This window comes from Hippocampus bargibanti, linkage group LG17, assembly GCF_051943395.1.
Source record: "Hippocampus bargibanti isolate YZ-2025 linkage group LG17, ASM5194339v1, whole genome shotgun sequence".
NCBI lineage: Eukaryota > Metazoa > Chordata > Actinopteri > Syngnathiformes > Syngnathidae > Hippocampus > Hippocampus bargibanti.
This window is the reverse complement of record NC_142750.1, coordinates 30,113-49,025: the sequence shown is the minus strand read 5'-3', so window position 1 is coordinate 49,025 and position 18,913 is coordinate 30,113. Positions and strand designations below refer to the sequence as shown.

At 52.6% G+C, this 18,913-nt stretch overlaps 3 protein-coding genes across 3 annotated transcripts; 1 reads left to right on the top strand and 2 right to left on the bottom strand.

Moving 5' to 3' along the window:
* The first annotated feature begins 4,726 nt into the window (after positions 1-4,726).
* Positions 4,727-5,697, top strand: LOC148885016 (neuropeptide B-like). Its single transcript, XM_089019325.1, has 2 exons — positions 4,727-5,186; positions 5,569-5,697. The coding sequence occupies exons 1-2, from the start codon at positions 4,947-4,949 to the stop codon at positions 5,695-5,697; spliced, it is 369 nt and encodes a 122-aa protein (XP_088875451.1). The 5' UTR covers positions 4,727-4,946.
* Positions 5,698-7,563: 1,866 nt separating this feature from the next.
* Positions 7,564-14,188, bottom strand: myadml2 (myeloid associated differentiation marker like 2). The gene has a single exon (XM_089018951.1). The coding sequence runs from the start codon at positions 11,830-11,832 to the stop codon at positions 10,930-10,932; it is 903 nt and encodes a 300-aa protein (XP_088875077.1). The 5' UTR covers positions 11,833-14,188; the 3' UTR covers positions 7,564-10,929.
* Positions 14,189-14,341: 153 nt separating this feature from the next.
* notum1a (notum, palmitoleoyl-protein carboxylesterase a) lies at positions 14,342-18,913 on the bottom strand. Its single transcript, XM_089018950.1, has 11 exons — positions 18,333-18,913; positions 17,533-17,585; positions 17,319-17,414; positions 16,294-16,354; positions 16,151-16,209; positions 15,968-16,070; positions 15,705-15,896; positions 15,113-15,210; positions 14,892-15,039; positions 14,778-14,825; positions 14,342-14,686 (listed from the first exon to the last, which is right to left on the bottom strand). The coding sequence occupies exons 1-11, from the start codon at positions 18,683-18,685 to the stop codon at positions 14,383-14,385; spliced, it is 1,515 nt and encodes a 504-aa protein (XP_088875076.1). The 5' UTR covers positions 18,686-18,913; the 3' UTR covers positions 14,342-14,382.

Here is an 18,913-nt window from a genome sequence, read left to right as displayed (position 1 = left end):
CCTCCTGAAAGCTGATCTAGTGGCACAACCGCAGAGCTGCCACTGCCGGGCTGGGGTGGGGGAGGCTCAACTTTACATCGCATACACGCTAATAAAAACAACAAGAAACGCATGTCGTGCGCGTTGTGTTTGTTGCCTCGCCGGTGCCGAATAGCAACTGGCGGCGAATCACTTGACGACTTGTTGAAATGAGGGCGAACGCCACTTTCATGAGACGGTGACTTTGCTCTTTGTCCGCGGGACAATTGGAGGTGACGACCTCGTCTGGGACGGCTACTAATCAGCGACGTTGGAGGGGAGCTGCCGTAGGGGGGCTGCCAGAGGGCAGCTGGGTCTGGATTTCATGGCTATGCCGCTGAGAACTTCCATGGCTCGCCTGCGAGGCGGAACATCTCAGCGCAGGCCTGTCAGTCCCTGTTCCAGGCCAGGCAGGCCCAAATAGATGGCGATGGGCTATTTGGACAGTTGGGACTTGGGTGAGCATCCACGTCGGAACCCTTCTCAACAATCATACGGCGCCCCACGCCGTATGATTGTCATCCACACTTTGAAAATCTTTGCTCAGGCAAAGACCTTTTCCACGGCATGTGTTCCTTAGCCGAGTGTCTTTCAGTTCTTCTGTATAATGAAAGTGGGATACCATCCGATGGTGCCGTTTGCTCCAGGGAAAAACATACAAAGTCATTGAGACCGCCTCAAAAAAGATTTGACGGCCAAAGGGAAAAAAAGTTATATATTTGCAGTGCCTGTTCAATAGCATCAACGTCTTCCCCCCTGACCCTTCCCACTGCCACACTGACCAAACTGAGTACACGCTACATGCTGTACTATCATCCTGAACTCTATTTTTTTTGGTTATTTTTCTGCAAGACCTCACTTCAAGCTTTTTTGGTTTTTGCATTACATCAAACACTACAAATCAATAGGTTGTCAGAGGTCAAAGGAGCAGGAGGGCAGCCAGGGGAGTGGCGCTCTCACCTGAAGTGAATGCCTTTGCTTCTTGTTTGTCCTCTTGTTGTGATGAGGGTGTGCAATTTCCGGCAGCACGAAGGCGACTGTTGCAGAGCCGGCGGCTTTCTTGCTCCGATTGACAGCGACGCGCCTCCAGTGACTCAGAGGAAGTCGTCTGCAGGATGGAGTCCAAGGCCCTTCCAGATCAACCACCAGGTGCAAAGATGCTGTCTGACGCTGTTGGCCTGTTGCGTTGACATTTGAGACGCTGGTTGTTTCTTTTGATGAATCATCCATTCTGACCGCCCCGCCACACACACAGACAGTAAAACCTGCTAAGTGGAACACAATCCATGATGCTCTTTGAAGTTGTGAAAGTGTGGTGGGTTACACAATCAAGTCAGATGAATTCAATCAGAATCAGAATCATCTTTATTGCCAAGTCTGTGGAACACACAAGGAATTTGTTTCCGGTAGAACACGCTGCACTAGTATCATCATCAGAAAAATTGCAAACAGGAACTATACACTTCTATTTGGCTTAAAGAGTTAATGGTGACAAGGGAAGAAGCTGTTTCAATGTCTGCTGAATTTGGTGCGCATGGATCGGTCGCGCATGCCTGAGGGGAGTCGCTGGAAAAGGTGGTGGGTAGGGTGCGGAGGGTCCAGTAGGATTTTCCGTGCCATTGTTTGGATTCTTGCAGCGTGCAAGTCCTCGAGAGTGGGTAGGGCGCTGACAATGATTTTTTTTCTGCCGTCCTAACTGTCGGCTGAAAAACAGCCGGACGGACACAACGTCTCTCAGAAGTCCCTGGCCCTCCCTTTGCGCTCGCGTTCAACGTGGCCACGCAAGAAGGAACGCAATGAGGCGGCGTCAAGAGTGGCCCTTGTGTGGGAAATCACAAAAACATCTTTGGAGCTGATATGCCGTGACCTGCGTTTCCTTAGCGGCTCGTGAAAATGAACAGGCACCCCGAGGAGGCGAACGGAGGCTTGGTTGGGCGAAGTGTGCAGCCGCGCTTGCCGGCCGCCAGACCCGCACGCCGAGCAGTCAAACTAGAGTGACTGCCCGCCATCCTCGGGGGGGGGGTCTTCAAGCTGTCCAAAGGCCCGGTGCAGGTTGTCCACCAAAACGCCGGGCAGATCATGAATCAAAACGTTCCAGCTGTGGTTCGATTGTTTTTCTTCTTCATTGTAAAGTGGTCTTGAAAGAGACTAAGAAATAAAATGGTCAAAATGTGCAAACCGCGGCACAGATGACATTTCTTTCTTCTCCCCACGTGGTATTATTATGATTACAATTATGATGATGATTATGATTATTGCCAATGGCCCAGGAAAGTCCAATCATTGCCGGCATCCCGAACTGGCTTTGTTGGGGGCTACGTCGGCCCTCATTTGGTATGCTAAGCCTCCGACATTGCGGCGCTGCGGTGGACAAAAGAAAAGAAATTATTGATCCCGACGCCTGGCCCCGGTCTGGCTTTGGCCGCCAAGTGACAGATTTGGGACGTCCCGTCTCCTGGCCTCAATCCAGACGGGCGCACCGGCCTACTTCTTGCGTGGTGGCAGCGGATTAAAATGGAAAGCTTTGAGACCAGCATGCGGGTTAAGCGACAACGGAGGCCGCTCCGCTTTGCATTTCTGATGCTCTAGGCCCTTTCTGATTGGCCAATGAGCCGGGGCGCTCTTGCGCTCGACTTCCTCAATGGTGTCGGAGCCACGCCCACGGTGTCTCGGAAATGTCTGCGATTGTCAATTGTCAACGCTTCTTTTTAAATCTTTCCACGCGCTGACAATGAAGGGCCTTGTGGCGCTGCGGGCGGGCGCACCGTTGGATGAGCGCTACACTGCCATGTTGCTTGGCAACAAGCCTCGGTTGTCCCGTTGGTTGCGCTTTTAAACTCTGCGTGGTGCAGGATTTATTGGCCGATCCAGAGGGTTGACAACGTGGCCGGGCTTGGGAACCCATCAGGCGCTTCTCCAGACATGGCCATTTTCTTTTGACTAAAAATTTCCGCAGAAGCCGGGGGTAAAAAAGGGCAATTTCACAGAGCTAAGTGAAGCAATCGCGAGAAAATCAACTTGAGGCCAATAACAAAGTCTTTGTTGGCGGTTACTCCGGACCGATGTCTCTTGCAGTGGCAGAAGAGAGAGGCCCAAAAGTGCTCACACTCTTTTTCAGTGATGGATCTCAAAGCTCCACCGAAGAGACTTTTTGGGAGCCGAGTAGCATTTGTGCTGCAACTTTGGCCAGGATGCCTTCAGAGGGTGCTAATTTTTCAGGCAGGCTAAAGACCGTTTTGCAAAGCCCTCACTTGTTGGCAGTGGAAGGAACTTCTGACCTTCTCCCGTCTCTTGGCTTTCAGCCAGAAAAAAGTAGCGCGAGGCGAAAGCCCAGGCGGGGCATTGCCAGCCCTCACAGCAAGGAAGTGTTTCTGCAAATCACTCATGAGGCAATTGCGGATGCACGCACACAAACACACTTGAACATCACCAAGACACAAACCTTGGACAGTTCTTGTAGCGCTCTCCATTGGGGAAGAGTTTGGCAAAAGCCAAGTAAAAAGCAAAACCTACAGGCGGAATTAACGCTGTTGACGCAAGCTCAAATGAGGTCCTTCCAAAGGCAAAGGGCCGTTCTCACCAAAACGTGAGCATACTCTGACTGGAATGACATCAGAGGCTCGCAATCATCCGGTGGCAACGTACGATATGAAGTCCAAAGCAGCGGGCGGCAGCTATCTTTCCGTCTCAAGCTCTTCCGATAGCGCCCGCCCGTTGCTGCTTGATCTCTGTCCACTGGGAGATAACCTCTGTTTGTACGGAAGTGATCCAGGCCGGCGGGGGCAGGGGCAAGGGGCGCAAGAAGCGGTCGGCGTCCAAACGCCAGCCGCGTGAGCCCGGCCAGCCTTCGGCTCTGGAAACTGCACACGCGCACATCCTGGGTTCGCCGATAAGACGGACTGCTATCACCCGGGTATAAATAGCTGCGCTCGATCCATGGCGTCATTCCAGATTCTCAATGAGCACAGGTCCTCAATCGGCGGGGGTCGGGTTTCGGGTCAAGACCTGGACCCGGCCACTCGCGCATTTGCTGCCAAGGGGAGCGTGCGAGCGAATCATTGGTGGAATCACACCCATCTGAAGGGGTGGGGGTTCTTATTCAAGTTTGGTCCAAAGGGACACCTACAGGGGCGGCATTGTCCAAGGACGGCGGGCTTCCCGTGGAGAGTTTGCATGTTCTGGTTGTGGCATGCGGCACGGGGGGTGGGGGGTGAGAGTCGTTGAAGGCTATTCGGACAAGGCCGTTTTGCTTTTCCACCACTGGGTAAGAATACAATGAACCGCCTCGGCCAAAGCGGAAGATTCCAATCAACTTGCAGTCTGGCCGCTCGTTGCAATGTTGCGGCAGGCAGACGCAGGTGCTGCTCGCCGGCTGGACGACTGCACTTCTTCTTCTTTTCTTGTCAGGTGGATGGAAACATTTGTATAATAATAATAACACATTTTATTTTCAAGCTCCTTTCAAAACTCTCAAGGACACTTCACAGTCACAGACAAGCATAGAATGAAAAACAGATACAAGAATGAATAAAATACAATTCTAAATAGAAAAAAGAGATAAAGCTAGACAGAAAATGCAATTTTAGTGGGCCTTTGAGATGGCCGTTGCACCAACTTGTGTGTGGAAAGGGCAAAACAGTTAGTCAGTCGGCGTCAGCCATTTCCAAAGTGCTCGCCGGCGGTCGGTGCCCGTTGGAAATCCGGTCAGCGTCACGATGGGGAGGGGGCGCAGGCGCACAACAGAACATGAAGCATTTGCGGTGCGTGTGTGGGGAAGGGGTCGACCACCTCCCGCGGCTGGCGTACCACAGCAATTACCGGGTGGGTAAGAGTATAAGAGTGGGGCCAAATGGGCGAGCCAGCGCATCCTCGCTGGCGACACCACGCCGTCTGTTCCAAAGCGAATCTCCAGCGTTCAAGGCGGACACATGGCTGCGCAACTCCTGCTCTTGTCCTGCGCGGTTCTCTGCGCCCTGGTGCTATGCGGCGCCCCCGCTGCCGCCTGGTACAAGCAGGCGGCAGCTCCCAGCTACCGCTCGGTGGGCAGGGCGTCCGGCTTGCTGGCCGGTATCCGCAGGTCGCCCTTCGTCCGAAGAGGAGCCGGCGCGGAGCGCTCGCCTGCTTGGCTTCCGGAAAGTCAAGAGCTGCCTTTTGGCCTGCGGACGACGGTGAGTGTTGGACGGGCATTGTGTCGCCATTCACAAATTCAACACACGCCACCGTCAATTTAGGCTGACTTTTCTCCGTGCGAGTCGCTGTCCGTTTGCTTAGCAATGGACGGACGGACGGACATCCGATTTGATGCGTTTCCGTGGCCTGCATCCGTCCGGGTCGCTGTGCACTGTCGCGCGGGTGGGTAGGTGGGCAGGACGAACAGGCTGCACTGAGTCAAATATCACCACCAAAATGACTTGCGCTGGACAAAAGGACACACCAGGATGCTCACAACCAATTTGAAGCAAAAACAAAAGAGCCTCGATGGTTTTGGAGCGCTCGGTCCACTTGCATCGCTGCAGTGCAGAATGTGCCCAATCTTTTGCTCTCTTGCAGCCCGCCTGCATCAGGGACGTGGTGCTGAACCCGTTGACTTGTCAACTCTTCTTTGGTCCCAAGGCAACGTTCAAGTGCAAAGCCGACGTCTTTTTCTCCCTCGACTCGGCCGACTGCGTGGACAACTGAGATCCCACATGGGGCACTTTTGCCTTCTTTTCTGATTTCCAACAACAATTGTGTGCTGCCAAACGTCTGCATTTCCGTGTCCGTCCTTGTCTCCATCCAGTCATCTGTATTTGTGCTGTGTCTCCGACGATGATGCCCCCCCCCCCCCCCAAGTATCGATCCCAAAAAATAAAATCAAGGAAAAGTACTCATCCTTTGGCCTCGTGGTAGTTTGTGGACGCTGGTTTGCTGTGCGGCCATGTTTGGATGGCACCGTCACCGTGATGGCACCGTCGCCGTGATGGCCCCGTCGCCGTGATGGCGCCCGCCCGTTCGCTCTTGTGGGATGCAAATGTGACGCCGGGTTCTCTTTTTCAAAACTTGAGCACGTCCCTTCATTCTCAATCCCAGAAGCGACTCTTGGGCTGCATGTGTTGGCCTTGTGCATTTCGGCCACTTTTTGGGGAAGGTGGCTGCATCACGGATAGATTTGGGATCTGGTCAGGAGTAAAATCGTTTCCAAACACGATGCGGCACTTTGTGAAGGCCTCGCTGACACGGGTAATGAGCCACTTCCACTGGGGTCAGAGCGTCTCCGCCAGTGTCTGATTGCTTGCGGCGGCACTTTTCGCCGTCAACGGCACTTCAGACAAGCCGAGGAAACAATCAGCCGCCTGGACGATGACACGCGACAGGAGGACCGGTCGCTCCCAACAAGGCAATCTTTATTCGATTTGATGAGAGCAGACGACGTGTCCTTTGTTGGTATCACGTTGGAGAAAGCACACGTGCGGCGGGAGGATGTGGAAAGAGGTTCAAGCGCAGGTGTCCAAGTCAAGGCCAAACCTGGGCCGCCACATCATTTCATTCGGCGTGCTATTCCTTCATTATTGCTCAGCTAGATGATTTGTATTGATTTGGTCAGAAAATAATAAAAATAAACAAATTGAATATATGGTATGCCAACAAATCGATAAATATGACCTACATGCACTTCAAAACGGAATGAATGGAGAACAACAATGAAAATAAATACTCTTATCGTAGTAGTCACATATTACTGCCATCAGGTGACGCCAAATTTCCACGAGACGTGCTTGATTTGAAGAGCCGAACCTGTATTGGTACCAGCGCATTGACAAATGAACAACTATCTGCAATAATTACCGCATTTGACTCACTAATCGTTTCGCGCATGGTTCAATGTACATTGTCTCATGTGAATACTGAGCCTCGGTGATAATTTTGGCCTTTTTTCTTTGACCCCGTATATTTGAAATTACATGAACTGTCGGGGAGGCGATAGGAGCTGATTCGTTAGGGGGCTAACTGTAGACCAGTTGGTGCGCCGGTCAGAGCACATGCATGAAGAGACGTGGCTTCAAGGGGGAGTTTAAATACGTTTACTGGGGGAAATCAACAATACAGGCAAATACAAATAGGAGGAGAGATGTTGTGACAAAGGGGGGCCAATAGATGACTGGGTCGGAATAAAATGAAGCCTTTGGATAAGGAGGAACATTGAAGAGGGATACTTGGGGGGGGGGGGTTCTGTACTCTGAAGTTGACATTGAGGTTGAAGTTGATGTCGAAAGTTGAATGAAATTGAAGGTGAATTGGGGGGGGGTGATGTTAAGTCTCGTTGTTGAATCAAGTTGAGTCTTCAAACGTGAGGGAACAGGAATTGAATGACAGGGAAATGGCACCATCTAGCGGGCGACCACACACATTCATTACACTTTAATTAAAATAAAGTGAATGCCGGCGAACGCTCGAAAACAAAAGACACGCGGCCGTCTTCGGAACGGAGAGGAATTAGTCATCGTCCACTAACACATGGCGACATAAAACTACAAACGACACTTTTGCCTCACGTTTTGGTCGTGAAACACAGACAGGTAAGTGGGACGACGAAGGTTTCAGAACAATGGAGTTCATATCGAGCACAATCAAATGGCGGAATGACATTGAGCGGGACGAAAAGCCGGCTATCTGGCGGGTGACGCAATAACGCGAGACTTCAATGCGTCTGGTGAACGTCTCGCGATAATTCAAGGGAGGAGCGGTCTCAGCCTTGGTTTCACGTACGTACTTTCTAGAACTTGGTCAAATAGTGTCGCGAATTGGAGCTTATCCCGGTCGTCTTCCGGGAACGAGACGAGGCGAGGTGGGGGGAGGGGGGCGGCGGCACCCTGAATAGGTTTCTAGCCAATCGCTGGGCACGCAGACAAAAACAACCAGTAACTCTCACACTTCGGGACAATTGAGAGTGTTCGATCAGCATGTTTTTGGAATGTGAGAGCAAACCGGAGGAGAAAATCCACACCGGCCCGGGGAGAAGATGCAAACTCCACACAGGGAGGCCGGACCGGGTCTTAAACTCGCGACCCCTGCACTGTGAATGAAGCCTGCGCGCCAACCACTCGACGAATTTTGGTCAGGAAAAATGTCGGCGGAAAGAAGACGGGAGGGGCTTTGGTTGAAGGGAAGTGGCTCAGGCAGGCAGACACCTGGCAAGATGAACAACTCTCTCTTGGATCCGGTCTGGCGCACGAGAGGCAAGTTGGGCTGAGGTTGACCCCCACCCTCTATTGATATTTTATTTTTTCAAGGATCTGTTCATCTGTGGTCAATGTTTGGGCATTCCCCTTTTTTTGTCCATTAGACATTGCCTTTGTTGAGTGTGTGTGAGGCAAAGACATGATTGGGGACATTTCACTGATTGATGTCACCTGCGAAACGAGCTGATCATGTGATACCCGTAAATTGTAAAGTCTTTTTAAGACGCAGAATAAAATGGTTATCGAGTTCCCAGACCAATGATTGACACGGCTGTGCATCATTATTCTCTCACGAGTATTTGCAACGGCTATGAAAAGCTACCATTTTGGTTACTGTTAAAACGCTCGGACTGCTGTCAGAATGACTAGCTAGCGCAACAGCCTTTTTGCAAGGTAAAATAGTGTTGCGAGAACTTTCCTTTGTGTGAAATTGGATCCCATTTTTTTACTTTTTCAATGGTAAAAATGTGTTTCTTTTTTGTCCGACAAAGTACAGACGATTGTAATTTTCTGACCGACTATCTTTCTTTGTGGTTTGTCGAGGCAACATTGAGTGTGCACGTCGGTGGGCTTGGAGCAGCTCCACAAAGACCAAGTCGCCGGCCTCCCTCATGTAGGACAAGCACACCTCGACGTCCTTCATGACTTTGGCTGGCAGAAAGACGTTCGCCCAAGTGGGTCGCCCGACAGCTTTTTTTGGAGCGGGAAAAAAACCACGCGGCCATTCTATAAGTCCGCCTGGCCGCAATGCCACTGGGTCATCAAGTGCCACACAAGCAATGTGGATTACCCCTTTTTTCCTCCTCCAACATTTTATTCATCTTATGGAAAAAAGAGAAGCTGTATCAAACTAACAGACAATAAGTGAAGACAAGTCACAATGAAATTCACCTTGGACACCAATCATTTTACATGGGGCTTATCGACAGATCACAAAAAGGTACAATCGTAAATTCATTCATAATAAGAATACATTTCATTTATAAGCGCCTTTCAAAACTCTCAAGGACACTTTAATAATAATAATCATAATACATACCATTTTAAGTGCCTTTTAAAGCTCTCAAGGACACTTTACAGTCACAGACAAGCATAGGTACTATAATAAATAAAATACAATGACAAATAGAATGCAATAAATAAAATACAATTCTAAATAAAAACAAGAGACACATGCAATTTTAAATGTGTGTCTTTTGAGATGGGACTTTAAGGTGGGAAGAGAATCCATGTTACCAATGTTGGGAGGAAGTGACTTCCAAAGTTTGGGGGCAGACCAGCTGAAGGCTCTCACCCATTGTGCTGAGACTTTACAGTCACAGGAAGTTTTTTTTCTGTGAGCAGCGGCAGCCACACCCGCCAGCGTTCACCCCACCCGGAAGTAACTCAGCTAGCTAGAAAGCCAGCTATCCAGATAGCTAGAAAGCCAGCTATCCAGATAGCTAGAAAGCCAGCTATCCAGATAGCTAGAGAGCCAGCTATCCAGATAGCCAGAGAGCCAGCTATCTAGATAGCCAGAGAGCCAGCTATCTAGATAGCCAGAGAGCCAGAAAGCCAGAGAGCCAGAAAGCCAGAGAGCCAGAAAGCCAGAGAGCCAGCTAGCCAGATAGCTAGAGAGCCAGCTAGCCAGATAGCTAGAGAGCCAGCTAGCTAGAGAGCCAGCTAGCTTAGTTTCTTTGTTTTGGTACAGTTATTTTTTTTTCTTCGTTTTTCAGCATTTTTTAATAAGCCATTTTATTTTAAGTACCTTTCAAAGCTGTCAAGTCACAAGTCATTGTTCTCCCACAAAGTTCTGCGCTATTTTACGACCATCCACATGGAGGAAAATAACGTACACGTGTCAAGTTAGGCAACTTGCTTTTGTTAAGTTAATCAACTTGCAGGCCTGCATGGAGGGCAAAAAGTCCAATCAACTCTGGCGGAATTTAGCTGCAAAGAAGCGCTAATAATTCTCTGTGATCATCATTTGATAAAGTGCGGATTGAAAATAAGAGTTCCAAAAAGTCTCCACATTTCAATCCAATTTCAAGAGATTGTGGCGACCTCGCTAGAGGGCAAAACAATCGCTGCCTCCACTTGGCTTGGATTTGACCATTTGCCTTGATTCTTGAAGAGCTGCTGTCTCGTAGCAACAACCGACCGTTGACCCTGGCGCAACAAGCTCAATTCAGGAACAGGTGTTGACCCGGAAGCGCGCGAGGCTTCTTGAGCTCTTTCCGCCATGTTTTGAAGACACCCGTCCTTTTTCGTGTCTCTTTGAACAGACGTCGTGTTTTGTCACGTGACTTGGTTCACGAGTCGCTCAACAATCATGCAACGACGACAATGATGGAGGCCAACTTTTTTTTGCTCAAGTTTGACACGATTTATTTGATAGTGACGCGACCTTCAATTCTCGCCCTAATCTTGGTCGATCCAGCACGAAGGGAACCATTGAAGGCCTTCAATCATTCCGGACGTCCGACCGTTCAATTTGAAGGCCTCTGCGTCAGGAAGAAGACATCGCTCTTACTGTCTCTTTGTTGCTCATGATGACATGCACTCCAAATGTTTGCACACCTGTTGTCACGGACGAGTTTTTCAAAAAGGGGACGGCTATTCCATTTGAACACGTCCCCTGGCACATCTGCATATTATAAAAAGGATGTATGGACGGACGGAGGGACGGGTAGACGGACGGATAGATGGACACTTAGACAGCGGCACTGGTGACAAAGCGAATCCTCTGTGAGTAGATCAAGTCGACAAAGTAAAGGAAGAGGTTGAGGGCGGTGAAGACGGCCACCACCAGCTTACTGTCCCAAGTGCATTGGCCACGTGGACAGACCTCCGGCCGATTGGTCAAGCTGTACTTCTTGTCAAAGCTGAAGATGGGCCACACCAGCGCCGTGCTGAGGTAGAGGAGCACGGCCACAAAGTTGTAGATGATGACAAAGCGATCAAAGGGGAAGCGTAGGGACGACGTCCTGCCCGATATGGTCAGCAGGACCACCAGCACGGTGACGGAGAAGCACAGGCTGTACACCACCACGCAGTACTCGGTGGCGACGTAGTTATCATACTCGCTACGGTTGTCCAGCGCTCCGAAAATAATGCAGGCCACATATCCCTGGACCACCTTGAGGAGACCCGAGAGCGTTGCCATGTAGCCCACCACCGCGCCCGGTTTGGCGCGAGTTATGAACACTTCGGCGGCGTAAGGGAAGACCGACACGCCGGAGACGACGGTCACAGCGATGCGGTAGGCTCGCTCCTCGTCGGGGCAGTCGGCTTCCAGGAAGTAGACGGGGTACATGACGGAGGCGGTGACGTACATGAGCGTCGCCAGCATGGCGAAGGCCACAGTCAAGTTGTCCCACGCGATGGGCATGCAGACGTGGAGTCGCGTGACGTCCAGGCTGAACACCACCAGTGTGACGGCAAAGCAGAAGCACCACGCAAACATGCAAAAGTAGCCATAGCCGGCGCCATAGCCCGCGCCGTGCGACGCGAGGGCCATGATGCTGGAGCCAAAGAGCAGCTGGCACATTCGGGCTGCGCCCAAAGGCGACAACACGGCTTCTCTGTTGAGGTAGTGTCCACCGTGAGTGTCCATGGTCCGTGAGGGTGGCGCTTGTTCAGGAAGTAGTCTGGACCGCTTTCTTGCTTGCCTTTTAGAGGTCGTGCTGCACTTGACTTGTCCCAGAGAACTTCACTCTTTCCCGTGGATCAGACGTGGCTGGAGGGCTGAAGAAACCATCCGGGTTTGTCGTCCAGCCCCTGGCACCAAATCTGGTTCTCTGGCGTAACCCGACCCCAGCCCCGTGCCGCGACCCTTCTCGGCTCAGGTCACCCAACAAGGCCCCCGTTGAGCAAAAGGTTGGCTTCTTCTTTGCTCGCCGTCGCCATTCCAGCCTTTGATGAAACAACACGGACGGTCCTCCCTGGTCGCCGTTTGCTTTGGGTCTGAGCGCGCTCGCTGGCGGATTGCTCGGGCTGGCCGCGCCCCGGGTTCCAGGCCCCCGGCCAGGGCTATAAATAGGGCCACTGTATTCCGCGGCGGGGTGGGAGCTGACATGTGGCAGGGGAGTCGTCTTTCTCGGGAGCCTAAGTCGCAGCGCCTGCCGTCTGAAAGCGCCTGCCCTCTCAAAGTGCCACTTAGAGGCGGTGTAATAACAGGGCCAAAGGCGGAGACGCCCACACGGGACGCCAATTACGCAGCGTCCTAGCAGAAAATTAGACACAAGCGCGGCTAGATCGCAGCTCCCAACTTGAACATGAATTGGTACTTACCCAAAATACTTCCTGTACTTGTGATATTTGTATTATGGGATGTTCAATTCACATTACATACTGGCTATTCTGATGGAAAAAACAGGCAAGGGTGTTTGTGAATATGGATCACACGGTGAGCAGGAGAAACCTCAAGTTGCAAGTCTTTTCCAGCATGTCAACAGAAACTTGTTTTGCTCAACTGCACGCTGGTGGAGCGACACTTGGAATGCTCCAAATAGTCCAAACTGGACCAACTCCTCAACAAACTCGTGAGTCTCTTTGCTTCTGCAAAGCAAAACAACATTGACTTGACTGCCTGTTTTGCACTATATCACTCCATTTATTATTGATGTATTTTTCTCCAAACAAGCGCAACCAATGTTAAGTTATATAGTTGAAAATTAGGTTACAGTAAATTAAAAAAAAAGAAATAAAGTCACTCCAAAAAATGGAGGAGGCAGAGCCAAAGGATCCCTGCGCATTTGATGGTGTAGAATGCCCTCAAATAGCTAACATATTAGCACCAAAGCAGCTCAACACACTGCAAATTTCCCCATTGTGGGACGAGTAAAGGTTTTCTGATTCTGATTGAGCCTGCTGCATTCAAGTGGAAAAACTCTTGGGCTAATAAGCTAACAGCAAGTCAACAACAGTTAGGGGGGGGGGGGGGGGGGCTCGCTTTGTTTTTCCATCGATTGGATCTTCTCTTCTGGGTCAAGCAAAGACACGCAACATATTTAGGGGCGAAAGGTGGCACAAAGCAGCCATGTATTTACAATTTGACAAAGAATCATTTCTCTACGGAAAAAAAGAGCAGCGATAAATAGGATTTATACCTGCATCAATAAACGCATATTATCGCCGATGTAGTTGGAGTTTCCCCTGCGAAAAATAGGTTCAAATAATCAATAAGCGTGTTTTCTGTGGATGTTTTGAGGAAAATCTGCCCTTCCAAAGACAGCATTGTCAGTCTCTTCAAAGTTGAAATCAAAGCCTGGAATGGAGACCTGAAAGAACCCACAGACTAGAAACATCCTCAACGCATCACATTTGTCTCCCTTTGCCTTGCTCTGAGGGTTCTGAGGGGCTTGAAATGAGCTACTTGAGATGACTCTGGTGTGTTTGTGCACGGAGCTCATCCCGCTGAGCCCAAAGTGCCTGCGGATGAGGACCAAGAGCACGACGGAGTCGCCGTGCAAGCATGCCGATGAGAGAAGCAATCGCTTGTTTGACAAGTTGGAGTGATGCTCTTTCCAGGACGCGGTGGTGTCCAGCTGTGACAACTGCAGGCCAATTGGCCCACCTGTTGTCCATCTGTGGTCATCCAGGCTTTTTAGGAGCCAATTAGGGGCACGGTGCACTCATTCCACGTCCGACAAAGATTGTAGAAACTCGACAGGCAGCTGGTGGAAACGCCCCGTCGCTTTGCGGCCAGTCAACCAAGGCGGTTGCCAACCAAAACGGGAGCGGCGGCACGTCACGGAACCCTAGTGCCAACTTAAGACTGCGGCATCCGCTCACGCCTGCCGCCATCTGCGTCCATCTTTGCATCCTCACTGATTTTGCTCTTGGCTGCAATTCTCTGTCGTCATTGTTTTCTGACTTCATTTACCTTTAATAGTATCCCCAAAAGGTTTGCACAAATAATAGCGTGCCGGAGATCTTGCCCGTGGGCGAATAAATATCCCGGCCGTCATACGCAGCCGCTAATCGGAACGGTCTGGGTTGGTTTTTGCATTTGAGATACAGGAAGTGTGTCATAAGAGGGAAGACGGTGGTCGTTGGAGGTATCAGGTATGGCCACAGAGACCAGCAGCCGCATCCCCCCTGGGACTTGAGCTTGAAGATACTGTAGAGGGGGGGCGGGCGGGCTTTTCGGTGCGCCGTCCCTTTAGCTGCCGCTGCTCAGCATGCCCAGTAGCTTGCCGGGCTCCAAGCCCTGTTGCTGGGCCATCTTCTGCACGTCAAAGCCCATGTGCATGAGGAACTGGATGACGTTCATCTCCTGGCCCGTGAACTGGTCCCGGACGGCGGGGCAGGTGGGGTTGCAGTGCGGCCACGGGCAGCTGTCCATCAAATGCAACGGGCAGCCTTTGGGCGGGGCTTGCTTGGTCCCGCCGTCCTGGAGGCTGCGGTCCCAGCAGTGCAGCGCCCGGGGCAAGGACGTCCCTTTCACCTGCACGTCCGTCCAGTAGCTGCGAGGAGACGCAAGAGGGCGCCCTTCACTCACTCGCAAACGCTGCGGCGGCGAAGGGCCCACCTTCGCGCTCGGCGCTTTCAACTCACGTTCTGGTGATGACTTCGTGGGAGAGGCACGCCGGGGCGAACGTGGCTCTAAAATGGGAGACATTTTTCAATCAAGCAGGTTCCCCCCCAAGCGCCCACCCAAAGTAAACTTACGGCACATCTTGGAGCGTCGTCCTCAACTCAACGCTCAGATTTTGGATGTAACGCCACTGGCCTTCCTGCACGGGCTGTCCCGTCAAGTGAATGTTGTCCGCGGTCAACTGGGCCTCGTCGAACAGCCACTGCACCACAAAGACCGGGCCTAAAATGGCCACAAAAAAGCTTCAGACGCCTCGTGGATCCGTCAGCTAGATATCCACGAGGCCCCAGCGTACTTTGAATGGACGGAAAGACTCGGTAGCCAAAGAAACACTTCCACTCTTCTCCTTCGTGAGCTTGTCTGCATTTCTCTGGGACCACTCCGCCCCAGTACCTGGCGAGGACGTCAGAGACACAGCGGAGGAGGTCAGTGAGCTGAGCGCAGCGCAGCGCTTCCAGTTCCCCGCACAGTCCAGTAGGCGGCGCGCTCGCATAGCAAAATAAAGCAACATCTGCTGAGAGTGCGACTGTCCGAATTTGTCAGTCTCCTGTCAGGTTTCAGGCATGGAGCCGCTGATTGACATGTGACGACGCGCTTTTATTTTTGCCAGATTGCCAATCTGCGCACGATGGCGCCCCGAAAGGTCTGCGTGGCTCGCCCGCTCAGGATTTGGCAGAGCGCCGTTCATTTGGAGTCGCCCCCCGTTCATGGAGGACCACAACAAAACGGAGCGCTTCAAGTACCGCCGAAATGAGGAACTCCATTTGCGAGGGAGAGCCTCAAGTTCCCCAAAACGGCGAGTTGCTCAGTTGGCGCCGGACAAAGTCGGCGAAGGAGCGCGGTGGAATAAAGGCGTGCGCCGCCGCCGGCGCATAGCGAGCGCCTACTTGATGCCTCTCTTGATGGTCTCGGTGGGAGCGCAGCTGAGCGCATCCAAGCAGTCGCTCAAGTGGTACTGCTTGTTGTCCAGGAACCAGCCGGAATCCGCCAGGCCGCGCACGTGGATCCCCGTGTGGCCCAGCGCCTCCAAGAGCTCCGACACGCGGTCCACGTTCAGCAGCACCCCCGTCCCGCCGGCACTGCGCCCGAGTGGGATGGCACATCTTCAGATTGGCCACGGGCCTTTGAAGGACGGCGCGCTCCAACGCACCTGCTCCCGGCGAGCAGCAGAACCTTTGCGCCGTCCAGTCCCTTCTTGAGCAGCGCTTCAACCACCTCTTGGATGATCAGCGAGCCCATAAAAGCGTAGCCGCCTGCTCGCAGCACACAAAACAAAGGTGTCAACTTAGCTTGCTCTCCGGGCTGCGACGGGGAACGTCGAGCCGCAACTTACTCGGCTCGGTTTTGCCGCTGGCGCCACTCCACGCGTCGCTGGAGCAGTACGGGATGTACCTGGAGCCACAACCTTCAAGTTAGCCGATGTTTGCGCCCAACTTTGCCATGCCAAACAAACTGCAACAACGCGAGTCAACCTACACCATGTTGGCATTCCACCAGTGAGGGTTTTCCTCCGGCAGCGGAGATAGGATCCCGGTGCCTGCGCACACACATTAGCAGACATGTTAGCAGACACGTTAGCAGCCACGTTGGTCAGCAGACACATTAGCCGCCGGCCGGCACTGGCGGACGCCTGGAGAGCCTCGTCATCCTTGTCAGCGGCACGAGCGCACGAATCAAAGATGGAGACTGACGTCCGCCGCTTCCTCCTGCGCAAACAAGTCATTTGCTTGGGTCCCAATGGGCCATTTGCTTTCTTTTTGGAGGGGTTTCCCTCCTCTGCCTCGGATCCAAAGGACGGGCTCATGGCCGAGCTCTGCAAAAGCCCGACAACGGTTCAATCCCGCGCGTGGGAGGACGACAGATATTGACAGCGGGTCCTCCAGGACGGGAGTCCTGGACCTCCGCCAAAGAAAAAAGTCATTTCACTCCTTCACTGCCAGGCGTGGCTCCACAAAAATGGGTGCCCTACAGTGCCAGGGTTTTTGTCATGGTCACTCCAATTCCAGGACACACACAATATTGAGGTTTAGGTCTACATCAACATTCAATGCAGCGTAAGAAACCTGAGTCTCTTGTTTCACGGGAAAAAAAGAGTTCATTCCTAAATGGGATGGCTCTGTAGTTATCAGAGCTTGAAATTGAGGCGGCTGTCCAAAATACAATCCATCCATATTGGTTGATGTGGCGCTTTAACAACAGCTGAAGCTGGCACAAAGCGCTCACATGGACAAAAGGTAAAATCCTGCCCCCTTGTGGAAAGGGAAAAACGGCCAGCGCTTCATCGGCTCCCAAACAAGAAAAAGCAAAACCCCAAGCAATTTGGGAATGACGCCATCTTTTCAATTCCTGAATCAATTTGTGACTGGCAGTGAAGGAGTTAAAGAGCGCTGGAGGCTTTCTAGTGACGTTGCCGCCTTCCACACGCGGGATTCCGCATGCGCAAGGACAATGTCGGCGGTCCGATTGGGATGAGAAAAAGGGTGAAATGTGGTGAGGCCGACCCGTTTTGCTTTGAGGCCACTTGGACGAGCTCATCAGGCCCCTCATGGTCTCGTATCGGCTGTCGCAGTTCTCTTTGTTGAAGCAGAACCAGCCGCCTGCGTGAGGGGGGGGGGGGGGGGACAAGCAGCCAGTCAGTTCCCCAAAAACTGCTCTGGCCTAATGGCTTCCAAAGTAGACGGACAGGTGGCGGGTGCATCCATGCTTTGGACTTACCCTCCAGGAAGATCAACCAGCGCCTGCTTCCTCTGGATTCCTTCAGATAATACCTGGGGGACATCCAAGAAGACGTCACAACAAGAAGAAACACGCCAACGTCCCAAAAAGGCCGCGCAGACCGCGGCAATGGCGAAAAGGACGCTGCCCGCTTGGCTATTCTCGGTCTCGCGTCTTGAAATCATCGAGCCAGTGCAGGCGCAAATTCCCCAGACGAATCCCATCTTTCCAGGCGCGGACATAATGACGTCACGAGTCCGCAAACGGGAGCCGCTGACAGCCCAACCGAGAGCAGAAATCGAACAGGAACATCTGCCGGTGAGCCGCGAGCTTCGTCCCTCAACAGTTGACGACTTTAGCGCGCTTCTGCTGCTGACAAGCGTTCTCGTGAAAGCCGGGGGAAGCCCGGATCCACCCCCCCGCCCCTTTTTTTTGTCTCCAAAACAAAAGTGAAGTCAAACGTTCCTGCTGGTGGTTATTCGTCTGCCTTGACGCGCCGTCCTAAACCGCGTCACATCATTTTGCACCACTGAAAAGATTTTGTTCACAGAACGACAGAAAGAAAGAACAAGAGATGAACGGGTCACACGTGGAGGACGGGCCAACCTGCGTCTAGCGATGGGAGGGGGGGGGCGTGGAAGTGGAAGTGACACAACAACAGACTGTCGACCAAGAAACGACCGTGGCAATGCGCGACCCCAAACGGAGCCCCCGACTTGGGCTCCCCAACTTGGCAACGACGAGAACCAAAGAAAAAGAAGAGCTCGCGAGGCCCGTCGGCCCAAGCGCCTTTGACGTACCCGGCCGGGCTTCCGTCGTTGCACGTGACCGAGGCGTTGTCCACAAAGTGGAGCCTCATGTCGTGGTCCAGCTTCTGCGCCGAGCACGGGTACAGCGACTGGGCCAGGTTCTTAACTTGCGTCATGAAGTTGTCCATGTTCTCCTCCACGGCGGTGAAATCCAGCGGGAAGCTCTCGGCGACGTCGCCCCGGTGGGCGGGCGCCGGCGGCGGCGGGGGCGCGCGCCGCGGTTGCGGGTTGCGGCCGCCGCGGAACCTGCGCGCGCACAGCCCGGCCCCGGACTGCATGACGACCAGCACGAGCGGCAGCAGCGACGAGGCGGCCCGGACCGCCGTCATCTTGATCCCCCTCATCCTTCACGTCAGCGAGCCTCCGTTTCTTTCGTTTGTCCCAAAACAACAAGCGGAAGTGGCCCCGAGAGACAATTTGGCTCGGCGAGGGCCTGTCGAAGATCGGCCGCGCGAGTCCCTTGCACTCCGCCCGGGTGCCATGCTCTTGTATTTTATTCAAACTTTCCCCCCTTGGGTGCGCGTCCAGCCAATCAGCAGCTAAGGGGCAGGACTCCGACGACGTTGGACCGC